At 38.3% G+C, this 23,604-nt stretch overlaps 1 protein-coding gene across 2 annotated transcripts in view; it reads left to right on the top strand.

Moving 5' to 3' along the window:
* The first annotated feature begins 832 nt into the window (after positions 1 to 832).
* The window catches only part of CACNA2D3 (calcium voltage-gated channel auxiliary subunit alpha2delta 3), a 449,302-nt gene continuing 426,530 nt past the window's right edge, over positions 833 to 23,604 (top strand). For both annotated transcript variants that reach the window (XR_008973242.1, XM_057417633.1), the window contains exons 1-2: positions 833 to 1,586; positions 2,187 to 2,268. Coding sequence is in view for 1 of the 2 variants with exons in the window: in XM_057417633.1 (XP_057273616.1) it covers positions 1,474 to 1,586; positions 2,187 to 2,268 (195 nt within the window). In the remaining variant the exon portion in view is untranslated. The remainder of the gene's footprint in view (positions 1,587 to 2,186; positions 2,269 to 23,604) is intronic.

Genomic DNA, 23,604 nt, shown 5'->3' with positions numbered 1-23,604 from the left:
TTTTGAGGTGTTGATGCTAGCTACAGAGGGAAGAAACTGAAATTCTGGAGCGGGCACAGGAGCTGTATTGTATGATGCAAGGATGACTCAGCCCGTGCTCAGATCATCTCCAGGTCTTGCCGTACTTATTTACATTAAAGTTCAATTGCTATTTTAAGTCTGTACATTTAGTGGAGAAGGTGGTGAGAAACAAGCAGAGGGAGAAGAATAAAAGGAGAAGGCGGGAGGGGAGATTTTAAAAATGCAGCAACAACAAAAATACCTGGACTAGTCCCTTCTGCTCCTTGCGCTGCTCTCTCTGTGAAGGAGCTTGTAATCCTGTGTTTGCTATATCAAGGGGATTCTTCTGTGAGCACAAATTAATAATTTATTCATAAGCTTGAGTCAGTTAGCCCGCATTCATTTACTTATGCTGCATCTCTCTTCATTCATAAGCCTTTGCTAGTCCGGATCTCTCCGATACTGACTCGCTGCAGCGCTCGGGCGTGGGAAGGCGGCAGCAGCAATCGTGTCTTTATGCACAAGGACGCGCTATGTAGGGCTAAATTAAATGGGTGAAAGCGACCGGAGCCCCGGACTCGCTCCGGGAGCTGCTCCCTCTCGCCGGCGGGGATCAATCCGCTCTGCCCGCCGCGGTGCGGTTCCGCTCCCGCGGAGATCGGCTGAGCTCCGGCCGCCCCCCGCCGCGCCGGTCCCTGCCCGAATTGGCCGCTTTCCGGGGTGTGTGTGTGTGTGTGCGCGGCCCCCCCCATCCCTCCGCCCCTGCCAACCCGCCGATCCCTCCCCAGAGCAGCCCCAGGCGATGTGCAGCGCTCTCTTCTCTCCTTCCCGGCAGGGCTCAACTCCACTTTCGGCTCTTCCAGACTTTGCCTTTGCCATCCAGAGGCACCCTCCCTCTGGTCCAGCTCCTCCTTTGCCTGCCTCTCTGTCTCGGCACTATCCCGTTAAAAGGCTGCTGCTCCTGCTCCCCTGAACCAGTGCACTGGCTGACTTGATCTAGGATGAAGACTGGAGGTTATCGGCGAGGGAGAGAACTCTAGGCAGCTTTCCATTTGCAAAGTGAGCAGTAATTGTAAGAAGACAGCCTCTCCAGTTGGAATCGATAGTCTGCTTTCTTGCTGCTAAGGGCACTTTGGAGCAGCAGTAGGTCACTGAAGTAACTCCAGCACACTGCTGACTGCGGAGTTGTAAAGAACTACATGCAAGTGGCTGCAGTAGCGCTGGAAAGCGCTTTTCTGTTACCAGGGACACAATAGTTTTCAAGTCATTAGAGCTTTGCTTCTGGTCCTCTCCTTCCATTACACAGAAAGCGTCCTCCTTTGGAAGGATGAGGATGGAGCTGTGATTTCTTTCAGTGTTGTTCTAGTGGAGAGGGGAAAGGTGGGGAAAGAGGCTTTAGAAGCCAAACCCCACTACTGCTGCATTCAGCTTTACCTGAATTTCCCCAAATCTTTCCAGGCACAGAGAAGCACAATGCCAGCGAATGCGAATGTTCTTCGGGCTTTTGGGGTTTTTTTCTTCTGGACAGCTTTTAACACAGCCTTAGTGGATGTGGTTGGATCGGAGCAGCAGATCCCCTTGTCTGTGTAAGTGCTTTCATGCTACTGCTCTCAGGACAAGGATGAGAACTTCACTCCTCAAGTTCTTATCTTTTTGTATTGCAGATATGACTGTTCAAGGCACCTTTGCTCCTGTCAGCTGTGCTTTAAGTGGTAGTCTCTAATGCGCTCAGTGCTACTTGGATTTTATTGTAGGAAGCATGTGTTGGTGGAGTTTGTGACCGCAAAGTCTTAACTTGAGTGTTTGTATTTACTGTTAATTCCTTCTCATGTAAAAATTTATCATTCAGAACTGTTTTGCCATTTTTATCTGCTGCTTTCTTTCCAACTGATATATGCTGTATAGTGCTAAAGCATGTTTCTGTACAAGCTGATTCTTAAAATTTGAACAGTGAAGGTTGGGTAGGTTCATAACAGAGGCCTTACCTTAGCACAGCTTCTGGTTTGTGCTTAGACTTGAACAGCTGGGCTGATCTTTTGCTGTGCTTGGGTTTCTTAGCGAGCTGTTTAATGCAGAATTGCTAGGATCCTTCTGAGTGCGGCTGAGGCTGTTACAGTCTGTGTTGCTTGCTATGACATGTGTATTACATTTCTTCCTGTCTTTTTTTTTTTTTTTACCCTTCACAGTGTAAAGCTCTGGGCCTCAGCATTTGGTGGAGAGATCAAATCTATTGCGGCCAAGTACTCAGGTTCCCAGCTCCTGCAGAAGGTAAGGATCTCTTCAGTTCTAATAATGTTTTAACAGAAAATGGAGGCAGATTTAATTTTTTGAATGACTAGGAAAGCAGTGCTGAACATGCTTTGGTCCAAGATCTATTTTCATATTGCATGCTAGTCCCTGATTGCTGTTTGCATTGCACTGCACTATCTGGAGAGTCCTTGTTTAAACAGATACTTTTCTGTTTGGGTAATTTTTATATTTCTCTTTTTTTTTTGTTATCATTAACTAGTAAAGTCCAGCACTTATTTCTTGAAGTCTAGGCTTCACCCTAGGTTGCAGGTATTAAATCTGGTTGCTGCACTGTGATGATGCTTCTGTGTAGAAACAGCTGCTTCTTATGAAAAATGTTAACTTCATTGAAGGAGCAGAATAGCGCACATTGTATTGTTTTCACCCTGAGCTGTATGTACGCAATTCACTGTATCAGGAGAAGGCGGCTGTACTGTTGTTTGTCATCTCTGCAGTTTTTACAATTCCATTATTTCCCCAATCATCTCAACCCAGTGCTGGGATGTATTACATCATTACAGATAAGAGGAATGAATGTGGTTATCTTCTTGCTTAGCTGCACAGCTGGGTAATAAGCTACTGAAATATTGCAAAAACTTGAGAAATTGGTATAAGTTTACATAATTGGGACAGAAGGTAATGAGAAAGCGGGTTTGAGTATTGGGTATATAACAAGGGACTGTGTCTATGATAATTTAAATATGGCACCTATAGTAAAATTTTGTATTCTAGACTATTTTTACAGCAGTTACTGAAAAAAATATGAGAGACTAAGGAATATGCTAAGGATTGCAATTTTTGTGGCATTTAGTATGTGATCCCCAGAATGCAGTATGGAAATGGGAAAACATCAGGACATTCAACCCATATGTTAAATTTCTGCAGGATTTTTAGATGTGATCTTTTAGTTCCGAGCAATAAATTAATTTTTTTTGTCTGATTACAAAGGAAATTATTCCTTGATCTTGTAGCACTTATTTTGAAAGGCTTGTAGATGTATTAAATTATGTAACAGACAGTACATGTAGCAGACGAATCAAAAAGCTTATGCTGTCCATGTAAAATGAAAGCAGCTGACTTAACGATTACTAAAGGCATACAAATTCCTTAAAATTATCCCTGTCTTTTCAGTGTTGTATACCCAGGACTGCAAAACGTGGCTAAACATTCATTAAGCTAAAATACAGAGCTAATTGAGGTCTACCTTCCAAGGCCATTAAATGGCTTTGTTTGAGTATATTGGGCAAACTTTGATTTTAATCTGAAAATCTGGACATTGAGTACTTATACTTCTAGCTCCCATTCTTTAAAGTCTGAGTAGTCTTATCACATTTTTGTATGAACTACTTCCATTTATAAAGCAGATGGAGCTTTCAGTTTAGATTAGCATCTAATCAAGTATTATTAAAAGGCTCTAGTTTTTCATTGGACCATAACAAACAGGTACCTTTATTTAACTTCGGAACTGTTCCATGTGCAGCCATTTTTGTACTAAAATGGCTTTAAAACTTAAATCTACCAGATACAGATGGTCCAACATTTTTCTAGAAAAATATGGACTCTACTGTGTTTTGTAATCGCACTCCAATCCACAAAGAATCCGAGATCCTTAATCATTCTTCCCTTCCTCACAGTAGACACTGCTGTCATCCTTTCTGTAATGTATTTTTTTCCTTTGAAGTAGCAAGATTGCTTCCTATTGGTTGTTATAATTGTAGGTAATTGGAAGCTATTCATTTTACCTTTTCATCAGCATCCTTTCTATTTCACTAACAAATCTGTGATCCTGTTTTTGAAGGTGGACACTGTATGTTTAGTCTAAGCTGTTTTGGTTTTGTTTCTTGCTTTTGTTATGCTGTTTCATTATTGAATGAAAGAGGAAAGACAGAACACAGATTTGACAGGTATTTAGAGCATTTTGATTCCTCTGTCACATCTTTTTTTTTTCTTCTTTTTCCCTTCTTGTTGCAATAGTTTTAGTAACCCTCTAATGCTTTTTATTTAGATTTCCAAGTGTTTCTGTCTCTTCAAGCTTGCTCTTTCTTGCTGTTGATTGTGGCAAATGAGTCTGGATGACAGATGACTTTAACATTATCTTTTTTGCATTGTTATAAATTCTAGTTCTCCTGAAAGCTTGTGTGAATAAAAATGTACCAAAGATTTTAAATTGGTGACAGAAAGCTGTCGTAACAATTAAGGAATAACAGCACACTAAGGCTTCTAAATTCAAAGGTGGTTTGTTTTTTTCCTCCCCCCTCCCTCCCTACTAGCCAGCCATCAAGAATCCATTTGGTATTTACTATGAGCTCTGAGTGATCACAGTCAATGTCTTGCTAAAGTCAAGATCCCACTTTTAGAAGCTGTGCAGCTTCTAATATTACTGGGGAAATCCATGTTTTCTGATTGTGAATTAAGCATCGTTAAACAGATATAAAATGTGTGTATAATTATGTATCTGGGCAGTATAGATTTCTCAATTACCAGATGCTTTGTCATGCCATTAAATTTAATAAAGGCTTGCTAAATGAAAAATTAACATAAAGGTTACTTGAGTAATTTTGTTAGTGTATATAGCATATGCAGTGAGCACTAATTTCAAAAGAATGTGTTGGAAATCAAGGTTCTGCTTCTTAAATGTTTTACATGTTGAGTCATTTGACTCATGATAAAATTTCATTGAGCAAATGAAGTCATGAGAGATACTCAGTAAAGCAAAAATTTGCCAGGTTATATTTACGAGCATTGATTTTAGTTATTGAAATTCTCAAGTCTTGCTGTAGGGTGAACATCAAATGAGTAACCAGCATTGTCATCCTCTTGAATTTCAAAAAGATGCATAAAAACATTTTTGTCCCTTTTGGAAACTATTTATTTTCTTAACATCCTGTGGGTTTTTTTTTATTTTCATTGAATGTTTTATTTACTATATTATGATAATCTTATTCAAGTCTGTTGTTATACCTCCTAAGAGTAAATGCCATATATGGTTTTTCCCAAAAAAGACTTTTATGACACAGACACTGTAAATAGCTCAGAAAATAATAATAGTTCAGTAAATAACTTCAGAAATGATGAGCAAAATTAGCATTTAAAATGTAGCATTTTGATGTTTTACTACTTACTTTCAAGGTGAATAGCATTCAGTGATCAAATAACTTAGGAATAATATTGTCCTATTTTCTTCTGTATGGTTATCTGACTTGCAGAGGTTTTACAGTTGTAGTAGATTTGGCAGTATACAAGAAGCTGCCTGGTGCTGTAGAGGCATGCTTACTCTCTACCTACTTATCAAATACTGCTGGGGCCTAAGAACTGGTTCAAATTGTCTCTTAGGTGCTTATATTTTTTGCCTAGACTGTCGAAAGACATCTGCCTTATTTAAATCTTGATGCTGCTTTAAGCTATTTTAAACACACTGATTATGTTTAGTGAATGTGAGAGTGAGTGCAGCCCACCGGCAAAGCTGCAGGCTTGAAGTAGAGGATGCAAAGCAAAGGTTAGGTACCAGGAAGATAGATACTTCAGCTGCTTCAGTTAGAATTTTTGAGGAACAGGCTTTGGGGAATGCTATCGTTCCCATTATGGTGTCCATGATAATAATGTGTTTTCAGTTCCATGCTGTTGCAAAATAGTAGTAGTAGTAATAAAGTGGTAGGAAAAAAATGCAGGTAATGTGCCTTCTCTTAACATTAAAAATAATTGTTGTTGCACACGAAAGTTTTTCTGATATTAGTGAAGTGTCTGCTTCTCTAAAAATGCAGTGTGGTTTCTGCTTTCTCAGACTTCTTTTAGAAAGATTGTTTTCTAAAATAACTTGTAAATATTCTGAGCTTTTATAATTCTTGAATTGGTCCTGAATAGTCAACATTATTTGATTGCAAATGTAGGAAGAGTTTCTAACTGAAAAGGAACTTTCATGTATTGGTTCTGCCTTAAAGGTGTCTTACTGAAGACAAGCTTGTATTAAGGCTCCCTCAGATTTTTCTTATGTAAGTTGTCCAAAGGACTCTAGGCTGTTACGCAAGCACTGACTGCCCTGGTCTCAGCAGTCTGTAGTCTGCATCTGTTGGCTTCTTTCAGCAAATTCTACCTTGTGTTAGGACTTGTGAAATCATATTATTTTCTCAAAGCAGGCTTTTCAAACAGTATAGCTTTCCTGTTTTTAAAGGTTCAGAAGTGCATTTTGTCTTACTGACTAGATTTGTTGCTGTATCTTTTCAGTTTCTTAGAACTATGGAACTGTCAGTGCAAAACTAATACAAGAGGGTGAGTTAGATCAATTACCATTCAGCTGGTGTATCTGATTCATGCAGTACATCTATCTTTAGTTTTAAACTGTATAATAGTGACTTAAATTCTTAAAAGGTTAGTCCAGTCATCTTGATGTTGATTGCTTTTCTTTTATTCAGCATTATGTTGGTGTTGGTCTTCGTAGACTGATTCTTCTTTGCTCAGGACACTGCAAATACTGCTTAGAAGGAAGGGTCAGTAGGTTTGAGGCATGCAGGTTAAAGGGTAGACATGGATTAGCTTCTTAGATACCAATTTAAACTTTAACTGAGCAATTTTTAGAATAGTAAAAATAATACTGATTAGTTTTTTCCTATGAAAAACTGGTGAAAAATGATCAAAACCTGCAGACATGACTATGATTTAGAAAGAAACGCAAAGCAACAACCCATCACCACCCACTGCAAAAAAACCCAAGAGCAACCTGCTGCCCCTTCCACAAGAAGGACAGCAGAACCAAAACCCAAACTCAAAAACCCCATCAGCTAGGTAGATGGTATAGAGCTTACCAGAAGCTCTATGCAGAGTCAATTCATTATGAGTCAAACTCCTGAAGCCTGGATTATGCCAAATGTGTCTTCTAGCACAGAGTTAAAATCAAGCATTAGAAAACCCAAGAATCTTAAATTACTTGAATTCCAGTTATTAATACATGTGATGCTTTGGAACTTGTTGAGCTTGAACCACCTTCCCCTTAAATTCTTACAGATCTTCCTACTACAAGGTTATTCTCTGTGCCAAACTAGTTACGGATCATTTCAGTGTGTTTGGTGAAGTATTTAATGTTGTTAGCTGCAGACATATAACTGTCTTTTAGATAGATATTTTAATTTTTCCTTGTTCAAGAAAAAATATAATCACGCACTGATACGCTACGAGTGTATCAGATGGAAAACCCTGCTGGGTCCAATACTAATCTTCTGTTAACATCTTGACCTGTAGAAGAAAATATAACAGTGCTATCAAACTTTCAGTAGTGTGATCTCTCTTTCTTAATAACAGTATAATTTTTCCTTCTTTCTTGTAACCAAGTTCTGCCTTCTCTGGAGGTATTGGAGAATTTCTTCACCTTCAGTAAAGTTAGAACTACATCCTGGATGATCGATGCTCTTATTCTCATCTCCTGTTTGAATGTTATGGCAAGAGTAATAATTTCTTGGTGTTGGTCATGTTTTTAAAATGTAGCCTAAATCAGCCTGAATATCAATCTTTATATTTTATATTTATCCTTAACTAAAAGGAAAGCCCTGTTTAAGCCATGGTGAATTTATGCTCTTCTGCCACCAGCACTTTATATTTTGCAGTATTTTCTGTCTTTCTGGGTTTTGCAAGCACAGCGTGATCCTCTTACTTGTATTATTGAAAGTAAATTTTTAGTATGTAATCGAAATGTGAGATGCCTTCAGTAAGTTTATGATACGTGCATTACATTTTTGTAATGTGTCTTTATATGGAAATTGAGTGGACAATCTAACTGGGAAACATCAGATCTTGAAAGGAAATGAATGTTAATTGCTTTGCTTAATGCATTTATGGTTGGTTGTTCTCACATCCTGTATTGGGAAATGCTTACATTTCCAGGTTAAAAGAGCCAGTCTCCATGCAAATTATCTTGGCAGTGAAGGTACGTAGAGCCATGAATACATGCTGCACTGTAGTGGTGATTCACTTCTAGGCAGCTGCTAATCAATACTCTATGCTTTCAAATGTCATTATTGTTCTGTAGTGTACAGTTTTTTGTTGCTGATAATAAGTGGTTATACATTGTCAACACAAATTATAAATTGATAGGATAGATTGCATCATAGGTTGCTGTAGAAGCTCCACTGTAAGGTTTTAATGAAATACTAGAATTAGTGTGTTGTTCCCGTGAAGTTCCATTTTGCTTTTCCTATGTATATATGTATATACATGTATATGTATATTATTGCAGAGTTGCATGGTCATTTTTGTGACCCTATTTAGCGTCTGCCTAGTTCACTTGTGAAATTTAAGCATTTTATGAGAGTGAATGACAAAAGCATTGCAAGATACGTATTTAAAAAGGAAGGAAGTCTGTGCAAACCACTTTTCTTTCATTATAGTTGGAGAGAAGTTGAAAGCATCTTGCAAGCTTTTCTGGAGTTGATGAATCCCAGGGAGAGATACTAGTATGCTGTATGCATGAGGACAATGATATAAGACATGAAGAGATTGTGATTGGTAAAGAGAGACTGACTTGTACTCATAGGATTGTACAGATATTACAACCAGTGTATCAAATTTAATCTGGGAATAAAATAGTAGATAGCACAATACAGAGTACAGGAATTAGGCTGTTATAGAAGAGTTGGCTTCATGCAGTCTTTAGCAGCATCTTAGCAGTAGCCAGAGCATTTTGGATTGTTTTAATATGCCAAACTTGAATTGGCAATAGACAGAAGTTGAGTTTGGAAGAAAATTATTTCTTTAGCTGGACAAAGGCAAAATATGGCTGTTTCATCAATTGTGCCCCTTGAGAATGAAGGGAGAAACAGATCTGAATTTATAGTAAAGCTAGTGTTAGGTGGTTAAATGTGTGCTTGTGCTTGAAATTACTTGGATTCAAACCTTGGACAAGTCCGTTGGTGTGAGGGGTGTGTTTTAAAATGTATCTTCAAAATAGGAATGCCTGAGCAACACTCGGTGCCAGGCAATTTTCAGGTGGTGGAGTTGGAGGAGGCGATGATGCTGTAGTGAAAGGTAGAAATACTTATGCTTTTCTAGATGCTTTGTGGAGGAATATGATTTTCATCTTGTACACATGAGTTCAGGTTTGTTTCCTAGAAGATAACTAACATAGGAAAAATGTGTGGTGTTTTTTTTTCTCTCAGAAGAGTGTTTCAAGCTCTGTGAGAAAGCAAATTACCTTAGCAAGAATTTTGGTGGCAGAGATAGGCAGAATTGTTGCTTCTTCTCATAGACTAACTTATGTAAGTACAGATTTATATCTTCTACAGATACCTTCAGAGAGACTGAACTTTTTCGCTAGCTTCCTGTTATGCTTGAGGTGTTTCCTCCCTCCACCTGCTGTCAAATGCATCCATCATAACCCATTATGGATGTGTCAAGTTCTGACACTGATTTACAGAAGTCATTAGAGGAAGTTAGAGACTCTAGGTGCTCTTGTTGCTTCTGCTGTCTGTGGCTATTGTGAATATACTGAGGGGATCAGGAATGTTTCACCTTCAAAGATTCATCTGATCTGATACATTTTACCTGCTTCCCATTTATGCCATGTGTTCTAGTGAAATGGCTGATGTGGCTATCTTTAATCTCTGCAGAGAGCTGAGAATTATCTGGGAACCTCATGTATGATAAAGCATATGTCAAATCCATATTTATGAGACTAGAAATGTTCTAAACTGTAGAAACTCCTAAAAGTAAGATATTTATGTCACAGAGATGAGGGACAACCAGTACTGAATTCCAAAAACCCTTTCAATGTCTGATGCAGACATGTATGCTGTGTGAGACAATAACCTTAATAAATTAAGGTAGAAAACTGGAGGTGGTGGTGGTGGGAGACCCAAAGTGAAAAAAATAAAAAAAAAGCTTTTCCTTTTGTACTGAGAAAGAAAATGTGGAAAAATGTAAATGGGGCAGTGGAGAGGGAAGAAAGGAAGAAGAACTAGGTCTGTTTCACTAGACAGTGATGTAGTGCTATGAGCCAAGCTGTGCTTGAGCATAACTAGTAAAAACCTTGAAATATTGCAACGTTCTTCACCTGCAGAAAACCAGGAAGAATAATAAATGTGTTCTCTGTATCCCTGGTAGATGAATAGGAACTGGTCTTAAAACAGAAGAATTAGGTTTTCTTACCATCAAAATGATGGTAAGAATAGTGTGGAAACCTTCTGGGGTGCTTTTCAGGTTACCTGTAGCTAGATCTCAAACTGCCTTATGTAAGGAAGATGAGCTACATCATCTTTTGGACTATAGCAATGAAAGTATTTATATTTATTCTTTGATGTCTATATCAATACACTGTTAAGTTTTGTGCCTTTATCTCCTTAAGACACAGCTGGGCAGTCCTTCAACTTTTAGAGCAGAAACAAGTTCTAAACCACTGTCACTATTGCAGTTCAGGTTGGCCAGGTTGGCTGAGCTTCCCCCCTTTTTGTTTCCCCTCCCCTTTATTTCCCCTCCCCTTTATAAGCATACAATCAAATGATCTTATTAAAATATATGGGGTTTTGCCATTGATTTGTAGAAAAACTCTAAGAACTTGCCAACAAAGTTTAAATTGACAAGTAGGCATTCTTTATTGTGGCGATGGGAGACACGGGATAGCTCTTCCAAGCGTGTCCTGCTTAAGCACCAGACAAGCTGTGATTATATAATATATTAAACATATATATTCATTACATTACATGCATATTCATGAAGCTACTTATGCATTACATCATACCTCCAGAAAATTCTTCCTGCATACGCGCAATAATGTGGTAGTGGTCTTTGTGAACCCTGGTGGTTGTTTCTTAATTATCTTCCTCTTGATTGCTTTATCCTTTGGCTGAACTTTGAAACTGGCCAGACTTGTCCGTTTGTCAGCTCCTTGGTTCTAACTGGTTTCTCTAAACAGTAACTGAAGAATTCTCCTCCTTGCCATTGTTATAGAGTCCATCTGGGGTCCAGGTCGCTTAGTTGCAAGCAAAAAGTTTGTTCTATATACAATGAGCTATCCTTCATTCTGTCTTTCTTGTTCTTTCCCCATCTCACTATAGAAGGAGAAATATATTAAATATAACAGATGCAGTCGTCATGTATATGACTTGAAGTCCCACAACCACATGGTAAGGCTTCAACAGGGGTTAGCTTTTCAAGATGTCCCAATGTGTCATTACATTAAGTGTGACTAGGTAATAGAGCTCTGCTAGGGTTTATAATAAGATAGTGTGATGTTCCAGTAACAGAGAAGGAAATGGTTGATTAGATGCAAATTCCTGTTTTATTTGCTATGTACCTGCCACATGTTATAGTGCTTTGTTATCAGCAATAGTGTTCAGTAAAGTTTGTTCTTAACTCTTCTTACTCTTGAGAAGAGTTCTTCCAAAGTATTACTTTGGGAGAATTTTTGATATTTTAGGAAGAGCTTGTTTGGTTGGTCGGATAGGGTCATCAAGGCATATAGGTTCCAGCAATAACTCTTAATCAGGAGAGTGCTTGACAGATGGGTGTTTCTAGCCATTTGTTCTGTCTGTCAAGATTCCTTAAAGAACTCTAAGAAGTTAAACTGATACATTTCATTGAAGTGATCAAAACAATGTCTAAAATGTTAGAAGGCATTCTCTGTCAGAGCATTTGCATCTACTCCTGTGTTTTACTTTTGCCTTCCTTAATTTGACATGTTGTTTTATTGTTGCCTTTGTCTCTCTCTGCCTGTCCTCCTCTTTCTAAACCACCCTATTTATCTTATATTTGAATCTTACTGTTTTAAAATGGGCAGATGTTCTAGAGAAAAATGTTTTCTTCTGAGACTGATGTCAAATGTTTTGCATAAATCAGTTTGCAGTAAGGAGTCATTGAAAAAGAAAAGTATTACTATTTATCCTTCAAAGTAGGTTATGAGATCTTAGAGCACCCAAGGCAAGGAAGTAGACAATGTAAGAAAAAGTTGTTCTCGGGTTCATTAACAAAACAAATCATACGGTAACCTAACTTAGTTCATAAGGTTGGGGCTACAAGGTGGCAAGTATGTGTGTGTATAATTCATTCTGTGTATTTGGGTTTAATGTGTGTATCCTGTTGATGATTTTGATTGCTTAGATTTATGAATGACAATAGTCTCCTTATTTGAAGATTTGCTCTTAGTTTTCAGAAAAGGGCAGAAATTACTTTTGAGATTCTAATAGCCTCATCAAGCATTTTCCATTGGCGTACTCAAAATACGGAGTTGACAGGCTTCCCTCAATTTTGTGCAGCTGGCAGATTACATATTATGTTAACACTGTTCGTCTGTAATGTGCAAGTTGAGTAGATCTCCTCTCATTAATTTTCTTCTGAGTACAGTGATACTAAATTAAAAAAATGTATTTGTAATCTTATAGCTGAGACTTTTGAGTTTGCTACTAATGACTCAGCAGAACTGGTTCTGGGAAAAAAAAAAATCTCCTTTTAGACAACTGTCTTATTGTCTTCTGCTGTGGAACTCTGGTTTTAATAATTTCTGGAATCATAGAATGTCTTCTAAATATTCCAGAATGGTATTTTGACTCAAATTCTTGCACAAAGTCAATGCTGAAATCTGCACAGATTTCCTGGGGCCTTGTTGAGTCTGATCTTCAGAACCTTCAAGGACAGAGACACTGTAACCTCTTCTTTGTTTGAATGCTTGCTTCTACTCTGGATGAAAAGTTACTTAAGCTGGAGCTTTGCATTTCAGGGTATGACTGCTGTCTGTCACTTCCATGAATAGCCTTGGTTCATCTTTGTAACCTCCTTGTAGGTGTGGAAAGGCATGACAGTGAGTCATGGCAGGCCTCACTTAGGTCCCAGTCGTAGACAGTTTCATACCATCTGTTTAGTTGCGTCATCAGGTCTCAACACTTTCTTTTCTGACCTGTTCTTTAAAATAGCTTGCACTCACAGGCTCTTAAACTGAACTCTCTGCTTTTTAGTATTCAGGTGGCCTTTTTTCCCCACAGACATTCCTGTTCTCGCAATAGGAGTATGTAACTGGTCTCGTAACTATGAAGTCTCAAGAGTAATTTCCACTCAGTTGATTGCACAAATGGGAGAAGGGTGGTGGCTTTTTTTTGTGTGTTTAATTTATCATGGTAACACAGGAATTTCTTTTCTAATCTGGGGCTGAACCAAACCCCTTAGCTCACAGCTGCTTCACTAGCCATTTTCTTTTACTGTCTTTAGCAGACACAGTATCTTAAGTGACATCAGTCTTGAACAGAAATACTTTGTCAGCTGATGGGTTTTATGCCTTACTGTCTGTTTTTACTTCTACAGTAGTTGGCAAGGAGCTGCTTGGTGCTTTTACACACTTACAAGTATTTGACATGCTTTACTCAAAATCGGAGTCCAATTTACGCAATCATAGTATCTCTAGCCTGTTTGATCAAAGCACTTTAAAAGTGCTATTTAGAAGGCATTATGAAAACTTTGGTGAGGGCCACTGTAGTTCCTCTTGCTCCCCTAGGTTATATTTTAATGTTTGGCTATTCAGTATATTCTCAAGATTTGTGTCAAGCTATCCAAGTTGCTCATTTTCAAGACAAAAAAAAAAGGTGTCTAATACTGGGGATTAGAATTTTACTTTGGGAACACATAATTGGTCACAAAATTAGATAATTATCTTTTAAAGTGACAAAGCTTCAAAGACAAAAAGCAGCAATATTCAAACTTCAGCTTTACCTTGAAGCTAAATGACTATCATTTTATGACAGCTGTGCAAAATGTATGACTGCTGAGCTGTTTGTACATGATGCTATCGTATTATATTAATAGAAATTTTCACTGATAATGAAAACTGGTAGGAGGCGAAGAGTAAAGATTTATGTTATGACTTGCAGCCATTGACTATCTGCATCCAACAGATTTATTGCCCCCTATGCACATCATGCCTTTTACAGTATCTTGTGTGATTTCTTCAATAAAGTACAAGAATGATAATGATATAGATGGCATGACATAAAAGAAGTGAAAACCTGAGTACTCACTTCACATTTCAGATTTCCGCCTGTCGTTACCAACTGCAATGCAATTTTGCAGTAAAAGTAGAGATGAGTTCTGACACCCCTGGAACTTCCAGTGAAAAACTTTTGTGGGTGGAGTATGAAAGAAAACAGGAGGATTTCTGATGGCCAACTGGCAGAAGACTGAGATTCTGATGTATCTGTCTTCTTAAGTCTGTGATAACTTGCTTGATGATTTGCTTAAGTCGCGTAATCTTGGTGGCCAAAATTCAGTCAAGCACTGAAGTATGATATTAATTTAACCTGTAATGTTACACATGGAGATCTGGCATGTGTGGTTGGTAGGATTTCATCCAGAATGCCAGAAGCCTTCAACTGAAAGTTAAAACTGTAAACGGGATTCCTCCCCATCTGCCACCTCAGGCCACCAAATAAAGACATCTTTGCTTAACTTTTCCATGTAGAATGGGCCTAGCAATACTGCCTTTTCCCTTAATTTTTTAAACTTGTTTGGATCAGGAGCAACACTTTTTCTAGAGTGTTTAGCATATGGAGAGGATCAGGTGGTGAAGACCAGCATTAGCATATGGATATTGAGGTAAAGCAAAGTACCTGGAATGGATCAGCTCTGGGAGTTATAAAGCATTAATTTTACCACACTTTTAAAATAAGGTTTGTTTCACTACTGGAAGGATAAATGGTTTCCTGTAACAGTCCCGAATAACTAAAAAATGGATGGAAACCCTCTTATTTCTGTTGTTGATATTTGGTATCTGTAGTTGGCCATAAATCTCCATATGGTACTGTGCCGGCAACTGCAACTGAAAATTTTCTTGTCAGAGAATGAATCCTACTTATACTTAGAATACAAAGGGATACGCTACCATATTACTTTGTAATATATAATAATACCTATACTAAAAACAATTTTCAGTTTTGCAACACACTTTCTTTGCCTTGTAAATCCATTCTTCCCCCCTGCCCCCCGTGGTACCTTCTTATCTGTTTTCCACATAGCTACGGTTCTGCACTCGTTCTTTTTTTGTCTAGATCCTTCAGACTTTTTCTGACTTTTTCTGACCTTTTCTGATTTTTTTTCCAAGTGAGATCCATCCAATAAGAATTCTTACAGAGTCTAATTCACAAATGTCAAATTCAGTTACATTGTTAATCAAACTTTTTTTTCCTGCATTTATGGTTAGTTGGTTATTTCTTTCTATATTGCAATTACCGTAGAAATATATTTCCTATGTGTACTTTTTCACTCTGTCCTTCTTTGTGCTCCTGCTTGTTTGTAGCCATTTCTTTTTTCCTCTGGAAATCTTTAGCATTAATGTGTTTTTCAGTGCTTTGAGCAGATGTGTTAGAATGATACACTGAGGATCTGGTCAGCTGGAGAAAAATATGCAGAAATAAAATGGATAATGGCTTAATAACACTTTAATACACAAGAACGGTAGGGAGGTTATGCAAATACACAGGTTCTTAAAGGTATCTTTTAAATTATGATTTTTGAGCCTTTAAAGAGAAGAACAAATATATTGGGATCTACTGGTGCACCTTAAATGTTGTGAACATTATTGGAAAGAGAAGGTTATTTCCCTAGTAACTGCCAGTGTACTTAGTTGCACCTTGGGTGGTGTTCAGGAAGGTGGTGGGGGTGTGGGGGAAGAGTTGACAGTGTTGCATCCAGACTTGAATGGAAATCTGCCATAGCAGGGGAGAGAGGTTTTACAGCATCTTTCTGACAATACAAAGAGCGGGGGGGAGCCAATATCAGGAAATAGATGCTGTCTATTTAAAAACAAGTGAAGGCAAGAATAGGGATGCAAAGTCAGTAAGACAAAGAGTAACAGAATCGAATTCTGAAGAAGCAGAATTACCAAGAATGTGTGACATTTTAAAATTTTTTTTATTATCCCCCCCCCGTAATTTAATATAATTGGAGAATGCACTCGCATGAAATTCAGTATCTGTGTTCTGGTGGTTATTTTTGAAGAATCTATTACATGAATAATTTTCATAATAAAAATACATAAGCCACAGTCAGAAGGTCAAGTTTGCTATTTTTGAAATGCATGAATACCACATGACTTTAAAATTTTTGCCAAAAACTGAAATTAAGAGGAAATTATGTACTAAGAAATGTAAATTTCAGTTCAGGAAAGGCATCTGAAATTAAACTGAGCATTAGTAATGACATAATTCTGACTTCTCTGTTTGGCTCCCCACATGCTTAAAGTTTGAATGCTTTAATATTATTTTTAAATTTGATATTTGCTGAAATCCTTTATTACCTACAGCCCCAGTCTAATAGGTATAAAGTTCAACTCCATTCATAACTTGGCACTAATCCTGTCCAGTCCACCTTAAGCATGTTGTATTGATATAAATGTTTGTTCACTAGAATTTCCTCAGAAGTACAAGATGTCTGGGGAATTTTATCTGAAAAAGGATGCTAGAAGATGGCATTATATGTAGGATCGGGACCTCTACTTATCTGTTGGAATAATTCAAATGTTAGTGTAAAGAATTATTCATATATGGCCACATTTATCTGATTGCTTACTGCTTATTTATCTTGGTTTATAAATATTCAAGGTCGTATGACTGAAAACTCTAATTATTCTGAACAGAATTTGTACAAAATCAGCTGCTAATCAGCTCTTTTCAAGAATCCTCAGTAAAAAGAGCAACCAAAAAAAAGCATCTTGAAAAGTACAAAATTCCCTTTCTTCACATAAATCCTCTGTTCCTATCCGATATCTTTCTCTCAAGAGCGCAGTAAAATCCTACAGCTTTCTCGTGTGTCCAGAAGGACAACAAATTTGGGCAGACTGTGCTTGTGCATTGCTTGAACTTCATGTATTCAAAGAAAGTTTTCAGTATTATAGGGCAATCCTATAATTTGGCAGAGATGATCCTTCCACATTTTAGTTAGTCTGAAATGTCAACATGCTTGTTGTGTGGGTGGTGCATTCATTAACTTGAATTAAATAACGCTGCTTCTGCTTTAGAAGCCCCCAAAAAACTATAGTCCTGGTTTGGCCCCTGAGCTGTTGATTGACCGTATTCAATTTAACTCCCCTATATGTCTGGTTTCATATTGATAAAGATGTGAAAAATTCTGCTTACTGTCCACAGTTTATAAAGGAAATGTTGATGACAATTTATGTGGAAAAAATGCCTCTTTTTTTTCCTCTTTTTTTGGTATTCTTTGTTTTGTGGTGGTGTTTATTTTTTGTGGTTTGTGTTGTGATGTTTGCTTTTTTGTTTTTTTGTTTTTTTTAATTAATGAAATTACTATTTTTTATACTAGTATGAGTTGATGATAGATCTAGTTGACTGAACAGGTCAATTTTCTGTATATTGCCACATAGTAGCAGTACTGTCACAAAAGAACAGCCTTGGAGTCTGGATAATATGACATCTGCTTCGAAAGGCTTAGGAACTTGAATGAAACCAAGGTGTGTGCAGGATTGTATTTATTATTTCAATCTCATTTAAGAGTAAACTAATTACCACAGCATTTAAATTCACATCAGTTCAGAAGAAATTGAGACAAATGCATATGGGAGTTACGTTGCTTGTTGATATGAGTGACATCTCTGTAGTAGCCTTGTGCCTGGAATAAGGTAATTTTTTGGTAACATTATAGAATCATACACTTGTAGAATAGTTAAGGTTGGGAAGGACCTTAAGATCATCTAGTTCGATTCCCCCCTGCCATGGGCAGGGACACCTCACACTAAACCATGTCACCCAAGACTGTCCACTCTGGCCTTGAACACTGCATGCTTTAAACGTACTTGCATAATGTGAAGTAGCTCAAGCGTTTTAAAAGAATAGCTGATTCTGCATTGACTATTTAGGGCTGAAGGTATGGTTGTTGTTGAGAATTGATGTAAAGAAGAAATCTGAGGAAAAGAACTGCTGCTGGAACTGGCAGCTAGTTAAGATACGTGCAAGTAAAAAAAGTAATTTCCACAGATATCTAGGATGTATGAGTAGGTCTGTGTCTACTATGATTGTATGCTGCCTTTCAAGCCTTTAAACCAGTACTTAGAATGCTGACTATTGTATAAATTGCAAAAGGATTGGCCTTGCAATCTGGAAGCTTTCTTTTATATTCACGATAGTCATACACAGTAATGAAGCTGTTGTCTGTAATGAGACTATATTCTGTTGGAAAAGAGGTGTAGAATGTTTGAGGGTGCAATGTTCTTTAGACTGGGAAAGAAACATTATTGTTTGAATACAAAGAGTAATTATAAATCTCCTTGATGGCTTCACATTAAGTCAAACTGTAATTTATTTTAACTGCAAAAGTGTATGTACTTTACTAATTTTTACTTTTTCTCCTTGGTGGGTGGGAGTATAGAATTGAAAAATGGCTTTGTTTCCTTTTTTAATTGCCTAAAAAGAAAAGTAACTGAAATAGAATCCAATTTCTTGTAGGTGAACAATAAAATAAGATTCTCTCAGCTAGTGATTTCAACGTATGCATTTTCTAATTCTTCTGTTTGTTCCCTGCTATAGGAGCTGGCAATCCTTCTGTGGCTCTGAAGGAGCTCTTCTTCATTCTGTCATGTACAAGGAATTGTTTTTTTCGTTTTTAATATGAGTGGCTTGACATACGACGTGTCTTCCGTCTTAAGCGTTTGTTTTACTTCTTCCTGATATTGTTTCACTTCTTCCCCCAGTTCTTTGTCCTCACTCCAGATCTCTCATGTTATTTGATAATTGGCTCTTTTAGGATATAGCTTTTGTTAATCCTGTTTTCAGATTTATTTCCTATGTATTAACTTAAAAAAATATAAATTACATTAATATATGTGTAGTAAAGCCATTAGTACCTTCTCAGCTCTTGAAATATCCCGATGCTTATCTCTTAAGAAACATATCTAACCTTTATAGACATTGAATCTGGACTCAAAAGAGTCCAGATGTTAACCTAGCACTGCCAAGTCCACCACTAAACCATATCCTGCAGTGCCACATCTACACATCCCTTACATACCTTCAGGGATGGTGACTCAACCACTTACCTGGGCAGCCTGTTCCAATGCTTGGCAACACTTTTAGTGAAGAAATTTTTCCTAGTGTCCAACCTAAGCCTCTCTTGGCGCACCTTGAGACTACTTCTTCTCTTTCTATCACTTGTTAACGTGGACCTCCCTATTTCCAGCAATGTAATTCTACCTCCAAATGCCTTTTGCATTTGACTATATTTGATATAGAACTTCTTGGCTGGAGAATGTAATCTCCTTTTAAATGCTTCTCTGTTTGTTCTAATGAATATTTTCCCCACTCTTGCCCTAAATCCATTCTGTAATCTCTAGTGCCCCACTGATACTTCCAGACAAAGGAAGTGGTATAAAAAAATTAGTAAAACATGAAAATAAGTTTCTTATTTACCATTGTCTAAGCTTTTTGAAGCTGGAAGAATTGTTCAATATACAAAGGGAGGGTTGGCAGTGGGGAGTGGGAATAGAAGAAATAGTAATTGAAGGAAGACACTGAAAATCTTCATGATGTTATTTCTCGTACGGTTTCTCTCACTACCAACTTCCTAGTGGTGTCATCTTTAATTTGATAACAAGGAAATGGGACTGTGGAGACCCAGGTCCTGTCAGTTCTTGAGTTAAGCTGTTTGAAAAATTGTTTTCCATACATCTAGAAAAATTTTCTTTTGCTTCTATTTCTTAACACTGAAATTTTTTAAGGTATCTCAGCAACATTAGCAAAGATATTGTTGTGGTTTAAGCTCAGCTGTGACTCAGAACCATGTAGCTGCTCTCACTCCCTCCCTTCCCCCTGCCCAGCTCCTGGAGGGATGTGAAGGAGAATTGAAAGAATGTAACTCCCATGGATTGAGGTAAGAACAGTTCAGTAACTAAGGTATAACACAAACCACTACTGCTACCACCAATAATAATAATGGTAAGGGAAATAACAAGGGAAGAGAATACAACCAGCCGCTCACCACCTGCCAACTGATACTCAGCCCATCTGAGCAGTGATCTCACCCTTCTGGGTAACTGCTCCCAGTTTATATAGTGGGCATGATGTGCTGTGGTATGGAATACCTCTTTGGTTAGTTTAGGTCAGGTGTTCCGTCTCTGTTTCCTCCTGGCTTCCCCTCTTCCCTGGCAGAGCATGAGACTCAGAAAGTCCTTGGTCAGACTAAACATTACTGAGCAGCAACTAAAACCATAGGTGTTATCAGTGCTGTTCCCAGGCCAAAAGTCAAAACCACAGCACTGCAGCAGCTGCTAAGAAGGAGAAAAAATGACTGCTACTGCTGAACCCAGGACAATATCCACCCCTTATTCCATACCATTCACATCATGCTCAGATCCCACATTTTCAATATACCATCACTCTTATAAACATATATATATATACACATGCACATGCACGCACGCACACACAGAGATCATTCCTTAGTGTATGGACCAATCCCTATAAAGCTGCTGAGTCCATCAGATCCATGATGTCAGGCTTCATCTCTTGTAACAGTCTTTCAGAGCAGGAGAGGCTGTGTGCAGTGTTGGATCGTTGCCTGTGGATGCTGATTGTTCCTTTACCGCAGAAGTAGTCTGGATTCATTGAAATTCATTCTTTATTGGAATGATGGTTGGAGGGAAGTCAGGGCCAGTCGCTGGTGACCTGAAGACATCTAGTTGGTGGGCTATAGAAGTGCTACATAGCAGGCAACAGCATACAATTGAGTTCATTGGCTGTTTTCCCCTAAAATCAAATCCCTTTGAGATACACATCGGACTTCCCCATCTTCCCGATTACCCACCAAGTATATCTGGGTCCCTGAGCAAAAGCAATCACATGAGTGCATTTGCCTTTCCCTGAAGCAAGAATAATCCAGACTGTCTTCCCCAGCAACTTCTTTATGTGCACCACAGGATCTTTGTCCCCTTCTACAGTATGTAAAAGTTCTGACTGGGCTGCACCAGCCCTGTTGGCAGATCCACTGGTGTTGACCAACCAGGTGGCTTTTGCTAAACGTGGTATCCCAATCTTTGAAAGTCTCACCACCCATTGCTATCAGTGTAGTTTTTAACAGCCCATTGTACTGTTCAATTTTCTCAGAGGCTGGTGAATGCTAGGGGATGTGATATACCCACTCAATGCCATGCTCTTTGGTCCAAATGTCTATAAGGCTGTTCTGGAAATGAGTCCCATTGTCGGACTCTAATTCTCTCTGGGGGGCCGTGTCATTTTTCAAGGCCCACCAACCCAGCAAGGCAAGCGCCATGTGCTTACCACTGGATGGCTGGAAACATATGCTGTGCCCCATGCTGGGTGCCAAAAAAGAACTGTCGTGGTTTAAGGCCAGCCGTAACTCGGAACCACGCAGCCGCTCTCTCACTCCTCCCCTCTGGAAGGGTGGGGAGGAGAATCGAAAGAACGTAACTCCCACGGGTTGAGATAAGAAAAGTCCAGTAACTAAGGTGTAACACAAACCACTGCTGCTGCCACCAATAATAATACTGAGCAGCAGCTAAAAACATTTGTGTTATCAGTGCTGTTCCTGGGCCGAAAGTCAAAACCACAGCACTGTGCCAGCTACTAAGGAGAAAAATGACTGCTACTGCTGAACCCAGGACAGATACAAACCAAAAACCATAAACTAAGAAAAATACTAGGTATGAAAATAGGCTGAAAAGGTTTTAATGATCTGGATATAAGTATACTGACTTTCTCTTAAAAGAGAAATATTGACTCTTATTTAGAACTCAGTCTACTCTTTACCTTATTCAAGGTGTTCACTTGGAAGCTGAAGTTAATTTGGTTTACTTTAAAATATTTTAAACTAATAACAATGGCCACTTATATTTATTCCCCTGAATGGCCCTATTAGCTTAAAATGTGTTGAGCCAGTCTTCCCTTTTTAAAAAAATGTAAATAACCAATATTAATATGGTTTCAAAACTGGAGTTTGAAACTTGTTGAGCATGACTTATAATGGTTTGTATAGGTAGTGTTACCACTACAGTGTGTGACCTTTTATTCTTGCCTTGAGACATTGGAAGTTTATTAGAATGCTTTATTTATGCTTTTCTTATCTGTATGCTTTCTGATGAAAGGTCTTAAGCCTGTGTGATACACCACACCATCACTGAAAATACGTAGATAGCAGCAAAACCCCAGTGTGGTCAGTGCCACGTCTGGCTGGTGTTGATTCTCTAGCTAGAATGGTGACTTGAGCAATTCGGATAAGAGTCTGCAGCATGACTTAGCTTCCTGATGGCCTTGCTTTCATCTAGGTGACCTCTAGAGTTCCCTTCCAACCTGTGTGATTCTGATTCTCCGTATCACTGCTGAGTCGCTGTGTCTCATTTAAAACATCTATTCAGTGATGATTAAAACTAAAATGAACACTAAATCATGAAAGTTAAAGAAACAAATACCACTAGCCCCCTCACCCTCCCCAGGGCAACTGATTTCCCTAGAGCATGCTGCGAAAGAGATCTTAGTTTTGATTTGGTTTTGGTTGGTTATTATCTTTCTTTCTCCATCCCAAGTTTTTTAAGCTATTCAATATAGTAGCAATTAGGTACTTAAATCATGTACATCAAATACCATACAAAAGTGGTATTTCAGTAGTGCTTAGTTGCTGTCTAGGGAACTGCGTAGCCTAGACCTGCTGCTATTGTCATGTATTCAGGAGAAAATAGTGCTAAGAAACTCAAATGCTAAAAATACCGAAAAATGTGAGGTAGAGGCAAAGGGGCTCCCTTAGTCTACACCTCACCAGTGTATTTTGTGGGGTGTAGGTCTGTAAAATTCTCATTTTGCTTGATACACAGTTTAAATGAGCTCAAGCTCAAATAGGAAGTTATAAAGAAAACTTGACATGTGGAATTGTATTCCACAATGTTTGGTGTGTAGCTGACCTCAGAGGAAATACTGGAAAAGGAATCTGTTCTGAATGAGTTTCCAGATCATAAGGTTGCATTGTAGCCTAGTGAAAAGGCAGATGTCTCATGGGTGGCCATGTCTCATTCTCCATGAATCTGCTGAGGTTGCTTCTCATGAGTCTTTCTGCCTCAAATACTGTTGGATCAGAATGTACAGCAAATGCTCAAAGGGAAGGGATTTTATGATTAAATCTTTAAACTTAAAAGTTTTAAATAAAGGCTGATTATTAATGCCTTATCACCTGTCTTTTTATGTACTCTGCCCATTTTGTGTCAGATACGTAGACAGATGTGTTTCTGAAAATCACAGTGTTGCTTGGGTACTCATACCTCATTTCTTCAGCTTTCTTATCCTTAAACTCATAATGGCAGCATAATAAGACTTAGGCTGTGGTGTTATCACATTTCTGTAGAAG

Source organism: Pezoporus wallicus, unplaced genomic scaffold, assembly GCF_028554395.1.
Source record: "Pezoporus wallicus isolate ANWC-B61680 ecotype Strahan unplaced genomic scaffold, APGP_CSIRO_Pwel_v1 contig_8542, whole genome shotgun sequence".
In the NCBI taxonomy this organism is placed as follows: Eukaryota; Metazoa; Chordata; class Aves; order Psittaciformes; family Psittacidae; genus Pezoporus; species Pezoporus wallicus.
The sequence above is the reverse complement of the archived record's forward strand: the minus strand, read 5'-3'. Positions and strand labels throughout refer to the sequence as shown.